Source organism: Orbicella faveolata, unplaced genomic scaffold (genome assembly GCF_042242905.1).
Source record: "Orbicella faveolata isolate gen_17 unplaced genomic scaffold, um_ofav_v1 contig_2, whole genome shotgun sequence".
NCBI lineage: Eukaryota > Metazoa > Cnidaria > Anthozoa > Scleractinia > Merulinidae > Orbicella > Orbicella faveolata.
In genome coordinates this window covers 30,072,260-30,087,544 of record NW_028301547.1, presented here as the reverse complement: position 1 = coordinate 30,087,544, position 15,285 = coordinate 30,072,260, and the positions used below count along the sequence as shown (strand labels likewise).

General features: G+C 39.4%; 1 protein-coding gene and 1 pseudogene across 1 annotated transcript; one reads left to right on the top strand and one right to left on the bottom strand.

Annotated features, from left to right (window-relative positions):
* The first annotated feature begins 1,142 nt into the window (after positions 1–1,142).
* LOC149112771 (uncharacterized) lies at positions 1,143–2,087 on the top strand. The gene has a single exon (XM_089289514.1). The coding sequence runs from the start codon at positions 1,183–1,185 to the stop codon at positions 1,789–1,791; it is 609 nt and encodes a 202-aa protein (XP_089145640.1). The 5' UTR covers positions 1,143–1,182; the 3' UTR covers positions 1,792–2,087.
* A 6,467-nt stretch (positions 2,088–8,554) lies between these two features.
* Positions 8,555–13,384, bottom strand: LOC110063927 (tachykinin-like peptides receptor 86C; annotated as a pseudogene).
* Between the last annotated feature and the right edge of the window lie 1,901 nt (positions 13,385–15,285).

Sequence of the window (15,285 nt, the reverse complement as noted above, 5' to 3'; positions counted from 1 at the left end):
CTTAATGGGAAGTCTTTGTTTTCGCGTATCTTGTGAAAGAAGCAATTATTGAGTCAGAATACCCACAAATAGAGGGTAGGGTTTTTTTAACCTCGCAAGAGGAATTCGTTCTCAGTAACTCTAAATGATTGTAACGTTCCATTTGAAAGCTTGAATTAAAGTTCCGGATGTCATTATATTTTTCCAGAGTATTCTCTTCCTCGTGTTTTTTATTATTATTATTATTATTATTATTATTATTATTATTATTATTGTTAGTCTACAGCCGCTCATCTCTCGTCTACAGACGGTGAGTGAAGGCAAACAATGCTGGTTTGCAGATGATGCGACAGGGTGTGGATCACTACAGAACATCAGGATGTGGTGGGATGAGCTGACGATGGCCGGACCGGACTTAGGATATTACCCTAATGCTGGAAAATGCTGGCTTGTTACGAAGCCTGATAAGGAGGAGACCACAGAAGGGCGGAAGCATCTGGGTGCGGCGCTGGGCTCAGGTCTTATCTTGAGCAGTACGTTAACGGTAAAGTCGAAGAATGGGTGGGGCAGGTGACAAAATTGGCCGAGTTTGCTTTGTCGCAGCCCCAGGCTTGCTACGCAGCATTCACTTTTGGATTAAAACACCGCTGGACGTACTTTATGAGAACTCTGCCTGATATAGAAGATCTACTCGCTCCTTTGGAGCACGCAATAGCTGATGCCCTAATACCGTCCATTACAGGTCACAATTGTACAGAAGCTGAACGTGTGCTATTGGCGCTGCCAGTGAGAATGGGAGGTACGGGCCTAATAAATCCGAGCCAAACAGCAGCTTTAGAGTATGCAGCATCAGCCAACATCTCTGGTCCACTAGCCCATCAAATAAAATCACAGTCGCATAAGCCACCAGACGAAAGTGAAGTACACGCTGTGCAACGGGAGATGAGCCAAGTATCAGTATCTGAAGGAAAAACTTGATGAGGTGAAGGGCTCGATTTCTGGTAAAACTTTGAGAGCTGTCGACCTTGCCACTCAGAAAGGTGCTTCTAGTTGGCTTACTGTTTTGCCAATTAGAGATATGAATTTTGATTTAAACAAGAGTGAGTTCCGAGACGCTGTGAAACTCACTCCAGGTACGACTGGGAAGTTCCTGATACTCCCGCTGTTTGTATTTGCGGGGACATATTCAATGTGGATCACGCTATGATATGCAAAAGAGGCGGATTTATCATCCAACGCCATAATGAACTAAGGGATTTGGAGGCGGAACTGCTTAGCATGGTATGCAATGGTATCGAAACCGAACCAGTTTTGCAAGACATCACAGGAGAAGAGTTGAATAGGGGAGCCAACACCGTCCCTGATGCGCGGCTGGATATAGTTGCTAGGAGATTCTGGGAGAGGCAGAGGTCGGCTTTTTTTGATGTCGGAGTATGCCATCCGAATGCAGACTCCTATAGGGATTTGGATGCAGACCAGATATTCAGGCAGCACGAAACAGAGAAGAAGCGCCAGTATGCCAGCCGTGTGTTAGAAGTAGAGCAAGCTACATTCACGCCATTAGTTTTTAGCACGACGGGTGGAATGGCAGTGGAATGTAATCGATACCATAGTAGACTTGCTGAGTTAGTTGCTACAAAGAAAGGCGAAAGTTACGCGACTACCATGTTATGGATCAGGGCAAGAGTATCTTTTGCGCTGCTGAGATCAGTATTACTTTGTTTAAGAGGCTCGCGAGCTCCTAGAAGAGTCCATTTAGAACTGTCGGACATTGATTTAGATATCGAAAAAGGACATGCAAATATTCGTTAAGGCAATTGAGAATGCTATTTCTGGGGAACTATAGCCGAAGCCACGAACACTGAGCCAAGAAATGGTCCTGGTGGTGTATTTTTAAAGTAGAGTTTTTGCCATTTAAATGTGTAGAGTATTTTTTACTATTCTTATTTAAATTTTTTCGACAAATGATAATAGACAAATTTATAAGGGTTGTAAAGAATGAGTGTAATTTGTAATTATTATTACCGAAAACTTAAGGAACAACAGAATTTCTGAATTTTTTACCAGATACATGTAAGATTCAAGTTTGTATGGAAAAGTGTTCAATAAAGTTTGTTATAATTAAAAAAAAAATTATTATTATTATTATTATTATTTTTATTTTTTTAATTTTTTTTTAATGAAACATGATCTCCGCAATACTCACCGCAATTTGGAAAATTGTTGCCATTAAGGAAATAAAGTTGTTCACTGTGTATGGGGCAAAAATAATCCCCCAACGTAATGTTTGCCTTTAATGATAATTTTTTTAACATTTCTGTTATTAAAAGATACACTGCTTTATTACAAAAGACTGCCTCGAAGTTTTAAATGTGGAATACATTTCCTTTAAAACAACAATATGAATTCTTTTGCTTTCTCGTTTGAGTTATATCCTTGATATTTTATCTTTTTTCCAGACTTTGTGCAACTTAAAGAAAGGTATGAGCGAGTTAGAAGCGTGCTTTTAATTGCAATTCCCATGATTGAATTTTACTTACAACCATCCAAAATAACAAAATCAACCAATATAATGTTACTTAAGTTCGATCGTTAGCGTAAAGGGAAGAAAATGGTAACTCAATATATAAGTTGACTCCCGATAACTCGAACCCTCGCTAACTCGAACCCCCCGCTAACTCATGTACTAGATGTAGCTCTCGCTACGTGCCAAGGAGGAACCAATCAAAACAAATACTAATTGGAAACTTAAGAAAAACAGAGTCATGTTTTGTGCACGTCACTTTTTTGTAGTCAAGTATTCAAAACAACGTCAAATGTCGTAAATTCTGATGTAAATATTTTGATTGACAGCGCAGAATCGCCAAAACGAAAACAAGATTCTTGGTTTTAAATCATCGCGATACTACGGTTTCGGCTGTAATCATAACTGACATCGTTTTCTTCCCAAGTTGGCTCAATGGCCGATGTCGAGTTTACTCTCGCGTGGCTCGCTGGCCGATAGTTTGCTACAGTTGTCGTTTGTTTTAATTTAGCTTTGCTTTGATTGAATTCAGTTTAAAGAGGTTTCTCAGTTTCTTTGATTGCTTTATGTTCGCTGGCGTTGTCTAGATTTGGCACGTTGGCCGAATTAAGATGGCACACTGTCCGTGTTTGGCACGGTGGCCGAGTACTCTTTTGGCTCGCTGGCCGATTGTTGAGCTTGCTAGCTCGATAAATATACCACAATGGCACTTAACTAAAGTACACTCACGTAGAATTGGAAATAAAAACAAATAAAACTCACAAAAGCAGGTCAAAATTACGTTTTTCTTATCTCAAACTTGATCACAACTCCGCTCAATGAATGCCAAAGCTGCTGAGCATCGAGATCACCACCATGCGGTATTGACGTCATAATCTCTGAGTGTCACGATCAGTCCGTTGTAAGACTATCGACCTCTTTTCCATTACGTTATTGGAATCTCAGGAATCTTACCTTACAAACATGTGTCTCGATCACTCGAGATTTTTTTCCGCCTGCACAGTACCTTTGCACGGCTCTATAACGCTGCCCCCCTCGCCAGCCTCGCGTCTTCCCTCGGCTGGCTCGTTGGCAATCATTGATATCCAATAATTTTTTCCAGGCTTCGTGCAACTTAAAGAAAGATAAGAGCGAATTAGAAGCGTGCTTTTAATTGCAATTCTCATGATTGAATTTTACTTACAACCCCCCAAAATAATAAAATCAACCAAGTTAATATTAACATAAGCAAAGTTGCCTCCAAAGGAAGTCCATTCGTTTATTAGTGTCCATTGAAAGACCAGTTACTACCAAGTACAGGAGACTAAAGCCCCGTCCAAACGGGAAATGCTTGGCGATCAACGTAAGATAAAGGTAAAGTTTGCATACGAGCCAAGTGGCCCACCAGACCGGAGCTTATCCCGGTTTCTGTATCATGAAGCGACTAGGAGTATTTCTACTCCCCCCTGGATGGGATGCTGGTCCATCGTAGGGTTACCCTCAGCGTTAAGTTCGCCGGTACCCATTTGTACATCTGGGTGGAGAAAGGCACTATGAGAGTTAAGTGTCTTCCCAAGAACACAACACAGTGTCTCCGGCCAGGGCTCGAACCCGGACCGCTCTCTCCGGAGACGAGCGCACTAACCATGAGGCCACCGCGCCTTTTGACGATCAAACACTATCAAAAATCGTTTAGGTACCAGACATTTTCCCGTTTGGACACGTTGTTTGTTTGTATTGCATCGTGTTTGACCTTCTTTGATAAAATTTGAACGACGTCAAACATTTGATCAAACTTTGTAAAACATTTTGTTCGTTCAAACATGTTTGATACCGTTTCGCCAACCAGTACAACATCAACATGTTTGGTCACCAAACAATGTTTAATGGCGTTTGGTTGCCAAACATTTCCCGTTTATAAGTCAGACAAAGCTTAAAACATTTTGCTCGTTTGGACGGTGAACATGCCATGATCAAACGGGTTTAAAACCGTTTGCCCACTCCAAAGTACAGCATCAATATGTTTGGTCACCAAACAATTTTTGATCGTGTTTGGTCGCCAAACATTTCCCGGATGGACCAGGCTGAACAAGATATCAATAGACCATATTCGTATTATCCGTATAGGACTGGAACTAGCTTGCAACTGAGGCTACTGTGGGCAGTCTTTTCAAATGCAAATGACATTAATCTCTTTTTAATGATATTCCCCCGCATGAGCCTCCATTGCAAGCTAGTTCCAGTCCTATAACGAGGATACCAAAAATGGCCTATTGAATACTTCCCATAATCCCCTCTGTGTCCAGCAGGGAACGGCACAAGATGGGACCTGGGATGAGTCAAGCCATACATTCTTCACTTCTTCACATACCTTCAACCTCAAACTAGTGAGTTTTCTTTTACTGCCGTAAGGAGGAAATATTGATTGGTAAAGATCGAAAGCAACGTAGAAGTACTCGAATGTGCTCGATAAAACGTGTAAGAATAATCTGCGATCCCATGAAAGAAACTTACCGCCGTAAAACCAAAACCAAAACAATTACTGACCAGTTAGACTACTCAGCCAATCTCAAATGTAGTACAACCAAAACCAAAGTAATTTCCTGATTACTTTCGACATCCAGTTGAAAACCGCTCTAGTAGATAACAATTAACCAGTACTGGAAAATAACTAACAAATAAATTAACGTGCTATAGAGAAGCAAATGGCTATGGTGCATGATCAGTTTTGATGCAGTCGTTACTCGCGCGTAAACAGCGCGATTCTTGTTTTTGTCATTTCACCGGAATGATGCCGTTTATGAGTATTACGCAACTCATCCTCTTCTCACTCCTTCTCTCGATGGGATGACTATCTTATTCTATCGTAGGTTATCTTGGCTTTGGAGACACCGAGACAGCAACATTTTGCAACTGAATATTAAGGATTCATGAAAAGTTTTCTCCCCTATATATGACATAGAGATCTATTTAGCAAATACATTTTGTAATCAAGTTGAATTTAGAACAGTAAAACAAAACAGAACAGATACCTACAACGTAGTGCATCTTTGTAAATGACTATCTCATCTTCTTGGAGTTGGCTGGTGCATAACTGCTAAAGTTTGCACTAATTAATCTGCAAAGTTTTAATCGAGTGTGTAATCGAACAATTGGCTGTAATTGGACACCTGTAATCGGATAGTTGCATGAGCCAATCATTTTGAGTCCTCCTTGCCAACTACTAAATCCCCCAGTGATATTATTGAGTACAATCGCTATAGTAACCAATTGAAATGAAATTGTCGAGATTTATCTCCGGTGGCTGTTTTCAAAGAAACTTAACATCCATTTTTTAGCGTTTTTTTCGGAAAATGTAATTACCATACGTAATTTTCATTTGACGTTTAGAAGGTATTAATGGTCGTGATAAATTGGTAACAGGACATCGTGTGTCCAATTCTCGCTTCACGGTTGTCTGATTTTGTTAAGAGTCCCTGTCCATAAATATGGAAAATAACTCGGCAAGGGTCTTAATACACTTGTTTAATACACTTTGATTATATTTTATCGCTTTTCGCTCGGGTTTTTTTTTTTTTTTTTTCTTTTTTTTAGCGATTTTTAAATTAGCTTGATGTAAATACCTTTTTTTAAGCTCCTATAATGTTGTACATTACTTAATTTAAATCGTGGAGCACCTGGAAACTAGCGAACAGCTAAGTGTCTACTTGTCCATGTTAAATAAAGTATGTCTAAGGGTCGAAAATTCGATTTCGCTCATATTCTTATGGTAGATAGGCTAGGGCATGACAAAAACTACTGGATAGTTTTTTTGGCAAAATATCCTTTTATTTCAAAGAAATATGCAAATTACCAAATTCCGTTAAAATCGTCCTTTGACGCACCATTTTATTAAACAAGTTTGAGAGCCTCGCATGCAAAACCACATCATTCTTCCGTCTTTAAAACACCCAAATATTTTTGTGCAATGTTTAAAAGTGTACTGAGCTGATTTTAGGGAATGTTGCGTTGTCTTTTTGGGTGCAAAATAATTAAATTTCGAAGACATGTATTTCATTTACTTAAAAGTACTTCGTGAATATAATTAATTTTCACCATGTGCGAACCCTTCAAATGGATTGAGCATCATGTGGTTGAATCACAAAAGGATGGTCTACAGATTCCTATAAAAAATTCTTTGGGCAAATGATTGTGAGCGACGCGATAGCAAATATTTGACCATCCGTCGTCAAATTTAAATTTACGGGTGAGACGTATATTTTAGCATGCGCCAAATGACTTGACCTATATTAAGTTGAAATAGACACAGAGCTGATAATTTCGAAATGTTCTAACCTTATTTGCTGTAAAAGGCAGGTCCAAAGCCGATTTGACGTGTTTTTCTCACCATTCGTCCCACATAAAGCAGAAGTTTGCGTTTGTTTACATAACGTCCGATGTACATCGCCAACTGACATGGTCGAACACCGTGAATCTGTGACGTCATTTGCCCAAAGAAATTTATACAGGAATCTGTAGACCATCCTTTTGCGATTCAACCACGAGAAGCTCAATCCATTTGAAGGTTTCGCACATGGTGAAAATTAATTATATTTACGAAGTACTTTTAAGTAAATGAAATACATGTCTTCGAAATTTAATTATTTTGCACCCCAAAAGACAACGCAACATTCCGTAAAATCAACCCAGTACACATTTAAACATTGCAGAAAAATATTTGAGTGTTTTTAAGACGGAAGAATGATGTGGTTTTGCATGCGAGGCTCTCAAACTTGTTTAATAAAATGGTGCGTGAAATGACGATTTTAAAGGAACTTGGTAATTTGCATATTTCTTTGAAATAAAAGGATATTTTGCCAAAAAGACTATCCAGTAGTTTTTGTCGTGCCCTAGCCTATCTACCATAAGAATATGAGCGAAATCGAATTTTCGACCCTTGCCGCGAAATTACGAATTTGTCTGATTTTTACAGGCAAGCACTCTTAATCACTCTTATGATAACAGACGGAATTGGACTCTACTCGGTCCTATTACCATCGACCATTACTGAAGACTGCGGAACATTCCTAAGACAGTGTTACAGGAAAACGCTTCCTTCAAAGCAAAGTGGAAACATTGTGAAACATATGGTCTCTGAAAATGAAAAAGCGACGGCGGTAACAGCGGACAGCATGCAAGCTGACAAATGGACTATATTCATGTGTAATAACATGTTATTGACATGAGATATATATCTACATGCATGGGTACGTAAGCATTATCGACTGTGTTGTCTTGTGAGGTAGCGTTTTCGCAGGGAGTTCATACATATTGTTATTTAGTGCTTGTTAAGGAAGAATTACAATTACGAAGATAATTTGGTTTTAAAGGTTTTGCTATGTGCAACCAACTGTCGCCCTGTTAGGTGTTATGTTTCATTTCATGTTTCGTATTGTTTTCAGCCACATGCATAGTAAGCTTCAGGGATGAAACTGGAAGATTTGAACCACCTCCATTCGATTTTGATCTTCGGCTAGAAACATCAAATCCCAACTGGCAGATCGCGATCGTCCTTTGTTTGAGAAGTGTGTTGTTAACAGAATCCGATTGTTCCACTTATGCAAATTCAAATGTAAAAGTTTCAGATAATTCAGTAAAAGTTCTAGAGTCGTGTCCGCATGTGGTGCTTTCTTTGTCTTCTCTTGTATTCGAACTGCTAACAGTCGCATTACACTGATTGGCAGATTGGATTCAACTCGCATCCTTGAATTGTAATTCGACTAAGCTTACCACGAAATTCAACTGAGCTTACCACGATCAGTTCCGTATAAACTTATATTTAACCATTTACCTTAAGACCTGCAAACGTGGAGCATTCGGCTTTTAATAACAACACTAGATTCGTGCGGAGGATTGTCAGCCAGTGGTGATGTTTGGTGATGAAAACTATGTACGTGGTTTTGTGGACAGTGTAAAGTGTAATAATTCAAGTTTTCCAAAATGCCTGTCAATATATATCTAAATAACTAACTGAGTGGCGATGGTAAGTAGCCGGTACACTTTGGCCAGAGAAAACGGAAACCTTCCCAGCAGTCACACTGAAATCAGGCTCAAGGAGTTTGCTTCCTGCTTGCTTACTCCAGTGCAATCTTCCTCTTCCAGGGTGGGCTGGTTAGTGGTGTTAACGTTGGTGCGATCAAGCAATTGAGTCTCTGGAGACGTCAACCCTGTTACTGCAGGGTGTGCCACAGCACATCAAACTCTTAAACTTAGTTCGAAACTTCTGGTTCACGAAAACGTAGATAAAAGGATTCACTGTGGAATTGCATGACACAAGAACAATAGAAACTATATAGATGACATTGCCATAGTTCTGTGAAGGAATGAAGTAGTTGAACACATAAATGAATTGGTTGGGCATCCAACACAATCCATAAATGACACTCACAGAAAGAACCATCTTGGTGACCCGTTTTCTTACTTTCATCACACCCTAGGAAAAAAAAAAAGGTATGATAAATGGAGAACATAATATAATACATTTTTCCCTTCCATCGCATTTAGTTTGAATTGAAATTTGGAGAAGCGACTAATATACACTTAATCACTGGTCCTTTGGGAAGCAGTTGATTTTGTTTTCCACCCACCAATATGGCGCAGGTTCGATTCCGCCCCGATATCATAAGTGGATTGGGTTTGTTGTTGTTTCTCGCCTTGCCCAGCGGGGTTTTCGCCTGGTACTCCGGATTTCTTTCCTCCACAAAAACCAACATCTTCAAATTCCAATTCGACCAGGATAGAGGAGCCGTATGAAGACGAACAAAGGATGATGTGGCCTCCTCTCTAAATTTTGCCATTAATTTTATTGATTCATCATTTAACTTGTGGTTTCAACTCTGGGTCGCTTAGGCATTGCTTGCTCAGAAGTGGGAAGCTCCACATTTTTCCGTACACGCGCTCATTCAAAGCGGGAGTGGGAAAATACTGCCTGCTTTTCTACTTTAGGGTCAAAATTAGCAACTGCAAATTTAATTCCTTCCAGATGAGAGAGATGATGCAAAAAAATTTACAGTATAGGCCAACATAATCTTTTAATTTTAGATTCACTCAACCAGAATTAAATGAATAAAAACTTCTATTTGATATTTGATCATCAGCGTTATTGTTTTTTAATGTAGATAGTGGTCGATGCGCTTAGCTACAACTAGCTAGTTCGTAGGCATGCCACTTAAACTGAAAGAAAAAAATATTTCCATTAAACTTTTAAAAAATTCCAACAGGTGGGGGTCAGACCAATAGGCTGTTTACAAGCATGACCGAGGAGTTGTACCTGTCGGGTGCTTTCCATTTCGTTTTCTTCGCGTTTAAACCACAATGAAGATACCACTCTGGAATACAACACAGTCATCACCGATACAGGAATAAAACCAAGAAAAAAGAAGCAGGTGGTACTGTATGCCTTGGGAAGCCACTCTTTGGGCCAGTATTCAACGCAGAAATTGGTTTTTTGATCAAAACTGATTGTGAAGAAAAGTGGGCTGACAAGGATGGCTGCGGAAATCCATAGAACAGGAATGATGACCTGTTAACAGAAGTGAATTAATGTTGCGTCGCTGTTAGTTTCATGTAGGTTATTACTAGGTAATAGTCATCTGTGTCAGAACTAGGCTATAGACAGTGGGACGATGCTGCTGGAATCTGAGTATCAAGCATCGTCCTCACTACGCCTGAGAAATTAGAAAACGGCGCTTTTACTCTGAAAACGCATCAAATGGTTTCTGTCCATAATACGCCGCAGAAATTTGAAAACACGACAATCACCGGTCATTTTAGATCTGTACTTGAGGAAAACCCGGGAAGGGGCCTCACACGTTTAACTTCACGTCTTCGTTTTGGAAAAGCTCCGTTTTCAAAATGCTTTCCGTCCACACTAACACGCCAAACCAGCGTCCTCAATTTTTCTCAAATTCTTCCGGTTTGAAGAGCCTTTTCGAAAACCTTCGTTTTCGCGACGGATTAGTATGGACAGTAGGCCTGTCCAGCGTAGTGTGGACGGGGCCTCAGTTCATGAATATAAATACTAAATACTGTCTATACACTGTTTGAAGGTTCTGGATGGCGATTATCTGACAGTTGAGAATTGGTCACCATTTTGGCTCTCATGTGAGAAATGGAGCATGTTCTAATTATAGCCATCTGCAAAGTCTACTGATGACGTGGTGTATATAGTACTATAAACAATAGCCTCCATTCGGCGCGAAAATATGCTCGGATATTTGTGCCCGGACATTATCTGTTCCGAGAAGCGAACACTTTTCCGAGAGCGTAGCTCGAGGAAAACTGTGAGCTTTGAGGAACAGATAATGTCCAAGGATAAATATCTCAGCATATTTTCCAAGTCAAATGGAGGCTATTGTGTTTATTATCCTTCAAATATTTTTACAACACGCGCAGTTTTGAAAATTGGGGAATATTCTAGGATATTCCCCAGTTTTTGCTGGGGAACATTCGGTCACGTGACGTGCTCAGACCAATCGCGCGCGGGCGAAAATATTTGATGGACTATAAAGGCTGTTATAATCCATCAAATATTTTCGCTCGCGCGCGATTGGTCTAAACACGTCACATGACCGAATATTCCGGCCTCAGCTAAAACTGGGGAATATCCGAGAATATTCCCTAATTTTCAAAACTGCGCGTGTTGCGAAAAAGATTTGAAGGATAATAAACACAATAGCCTCCATTTCACGCGAAAATATGCTAGGATATTTGTCCGCGGGCATTATCTGTTCCGATAAGCTCACAGTTTTCCTCGAGCTACGCTCTCGGAAAACTCTTCGCTTATCGGAATAGATAATGCCCGCGGACAAATATCCTAGCATATTTTCGCGCCAAATGGAGGCTATTGTTTATACATTCAATAAAATCCAGGAGAGGATTTCTTGTGAAAACCTACTTTCCAAGATTGTGTATTTTCTGTCACTGGGGCTAAGGTATGATTCGGAGTCGTCACAGTCCTTTATCGAGGCCCGAAAACTAGCATCCGAAGCTGCTGCCATGTTTTCACGGTTTTCTCAACGGAGAGAAAAGGCGGACTTCGAACTTAATAGCAAAAACATAATACAGTTTATTCCTGCCATTGTTCCCATAAAGAGAAAGAGCAAGAAAAGAAAAAACTCTGCCGTGTGTGCCTTTCATTGACCTATTGAATTTTTCGATTTTGTTCTACATCCGGCGCCTCACCTGGCAAAGACATATCGGAAGTGACATCTAAGTATTCGTCCGCATGCGTTAATTACTTGCTTCGACTGGCAAAGACATAGCGGAAGTGACATCTAACAATTTTCTATCACGTTATTTATTGCTGTCCTAGCTGTTGCTGCTATTGTTTTGTTGTTATTTTAAAATGTTATTATCACTGTTATTTTCATTGCCGTTGCTGATGTTGTTGACATTGCTATCGATATATCTGTTTATTAAGCAATTTTCGAAATTGTTAATATGCACCTCCCGCAAATTTCAAAGCGCCAACTTAAATAAGAAAAAAAAGAACCGGCACGCTACTTGCTTTACATAAATAAACATTGTATACCTTTAACTTTCTGTACGTCAGTTTTCCTCGATTACCATAAGGATACATGACAGCATAGTAACGTTCAAAGGCGATGACTACCAGGGTAAACACAGAGGTAATTCCACCGTACCATGCTAAGTTGCCTCCGGTCAGCAGCTCACAGAACACTTTGCCGACTAATCCGTCAGGATGTTTGAAAAGATGAATCAAGATAAAGCGTGGTGCGATGAACAGCGCAACCATCATGTCTGCTACAGCCAAGTTCAGGAGTAAAACGTTCATGGGAGTCCTGTGTGATCGAAAAGAATTGAAAGCATGGGTAAAATATTACAGCTGAAGAAGTAAGCTAAAGTTGATGACTTTGCTTAACCATTTTTAAAAGTGTTTTTGGTGGTTAACAATGACAATACGCGCTATATTTGGAAAAAAATCTATTTTTTTATAAGCGCCAAGGAATCTTAATTTCTTTGAGGATTTAATTCACTGATATCGTCTAGTGGCGTGCTAGTGTATTTTATCCTCATATTATCTAGGTATTTTTAGGTGTTTTACATTCCAATCGGTAATATCCTAGTTTTAAGGGGCCTCTCGCTTACCCCTCTCAATCAAAGACAGAATACTTTATTTTGCTAACAGTCTGAAATACTCCGACCTACCATCGGACATTCAAGCTAGAGTCTACGATTTCTTTTGGAGTGATGTGTTACTCGCTGTGTATACTTTTGTTGTGCAAGTTTTCCTTGTCCCTTGTCTTTGGTTTTGTTTTGTCTTCTTCTTTTTAATGGTCCTTCCCTAATATCAAGTACGTAATCTTAGTAAACATGTGGAAGGCGCAGTGGCCTCATGGTTAGTGCGCTCGACCCCGGAGCGAGCGGTCCAGGTTCGTGCCCTGGCCGGGGACGTTGTGTTGTGTTCTTGGCCAAGACACTTTACTCTCAAGGTGTCTCTCTCCGCCCAGGTGTACAAATGGGTACCAGCGAATTTAATGCTGGGGGTAAACCTGCGATGGACTAGCATCCCACCCAGGGGGGAGAAGAAATGCTCCTAGTCACTTCATGCTACCGAAACCGGAGAGAAGCGCCGGCCTGATGGGCCACTTGGCTCGTGCGCAGACGTTACCTTAATCTTAATAAACATGGGTCGTGACCGATGCACTACATATGCACAAGAGCATCTGCGCCGGTGCATTCATACAATTTTATTTCAAAGTTCATAACATACCTCATATCACGATTCAAAATAATAACAAGGCACACGGCTGTGTTTCCAAGGAGATTTGTGACCACTATTATGGTGAACATTATAGTTATTCCAATCTGGGCTGCTTCTGAATCCGTGTACAGAGACATAACGTCTTAAAATCGCTGGATAGAATAAAAGCCATGATAATACATAAAGGTCACAATAACTAGTTGCAAAGCTACATATTATTTACACTCTTTTTATAAGAATATATTTTATAGGAATATCGAAGCTCACATTTGCGAAATTTTTCTGAGAATAAACACAGTAGTCAATGTACACCTACCTTGTTCTTACATTCGAATATACAGTAATGAGCAAAAAATGCCAGAAAGATCCTCGAAATGTACAGGGCTTTAAAAAGGTTTAAAACGTACTGTCCTACAGAAACGACCTTGTCTTGTCCTCGTAGCTAACAAAATTTAAAGGCAATAAAACTTACGTCGTTTTGGCCTCTTCTAATACTTAACTTTAGGATCCTGGGTTTAATTTAACGAGCGAATCCGGCTTGGTGCAATTGCTTGAAGCGAATGATCCTGTTTTGGCTCGGGATGAGCAAAAAATGCTTCATTTTTTCATTTGTTACAATTTGTTATGGTTTCGGTGAGTTTAGATCCCTTTTCGATATATAATATTCAATGCATTCTCTAGGAACTGCCTTCAATATCTTTTCTGTTGCTAGGGACAGCACATTTAGGACAGTGATTGTCAACTCAGCAAATATAAACTTCAAATCAAATTAGTTATAGCAATAAATTTAAAATTACCCTTTTTGAGTGGATTGTCAAGTTACATAGGAAAGAAAAACAATAAATATAATAAACTGAAATAAAATATATGTATGTCAATTACTACCGAGGAAGAAATCCAGTAAGAACGTGTTTTATTTTTTATTTTATATTATTTTATTTTTTACTTTTTTTTCGTGGGGAGGGGAGGGGGGAAATTAAACGGATAACTGCTGCCATCCATTCTGTTTTCCCAAGACATTTGCAAATATGAGGAAAACGGTAATCCCACCTTCTTGAGGTTTGTGTTCCCCTTTCGAAGTTTTTGAAATGGAAAACAAAAGTAACGAGTAATGAAAATTGCAACTGAGAGAGCTTAGGAAAAATGCAATAATGTTGTTGTTTGCTTTTTGTTCATTAGAATATCCTGTTGTGGACATAATTCATTACTTTGCGAAGTGTAGAAATCTTGTTTCCTTAGTCGAAGTAGTAAGTATCCTGCGATCTCTGATAAACTCGAGCTAAAATGTACGTCTCCAGTTCGTTGTAAGATATTCTTATTCAATTTAATTAAACCAAAAAAAAAATTTTTTTAAACTAGACATTGCGAGAAACAAACACTGGCAGCTGTTAAAATATAGCGTACAATTAACAAAGCAAACCAGTACAAGTTGATTGTTGAAAACGTTCACTACATTTTTTTTTTTTTTAATAAAAAATTATTTTCTTAAGATTTGCATACCATTTTTATAGCTTCTCTAATTCCCAGCCGAAAGACTTAGCTGAAGTGGGATGAGTCGTCAATTTCAACTTGCAAAAATTTTCAAAACGTTGTAAAAAGTCATTTTCGAAAAACAACGTCCAGCCTTCTTTCCCTAACAATGCATACATAAAAGGCCAGTGTGGGGGAGATTTTTTGCTACATTACTGTCATCGGCGTATATCAGTGTGTACATTATGTGCTCAGACTAGCTCCAGTTAAACAGCTAACTGTTTTAAGCGGTTTTCAGCCATTTTGTGCCTCTGAGGACATTTTTAGTTATCAACTAGATAAAACAGTTTCAGTTCGCAAGAAAAGCAAACCGACATCTCCGTTTCGTTTGTGTGTGTTTCCTCTCAGAAGTAAACTGCTCGAGGAAATCATTATCGGGAAATAACAAAACTTACCGCTAAAGAAAGCCGCGTTCGTAGAAAAGGACAAGCGGTTACTGCTTATCTGTTGAATACTTAAATTAAACCTAAACCTGAACTGACAATTTTCAGATGACAGTTAATTGCCA

Excerpts from the sequence above, each read along its gene's own strand:
- LOC149112771 (XM_089289514.1), top strand. The coding sequence starts at position 1,183 with ATGATATGCAAAAGAGGCGGATTTATCATCCAACGCCATAATGAACTA.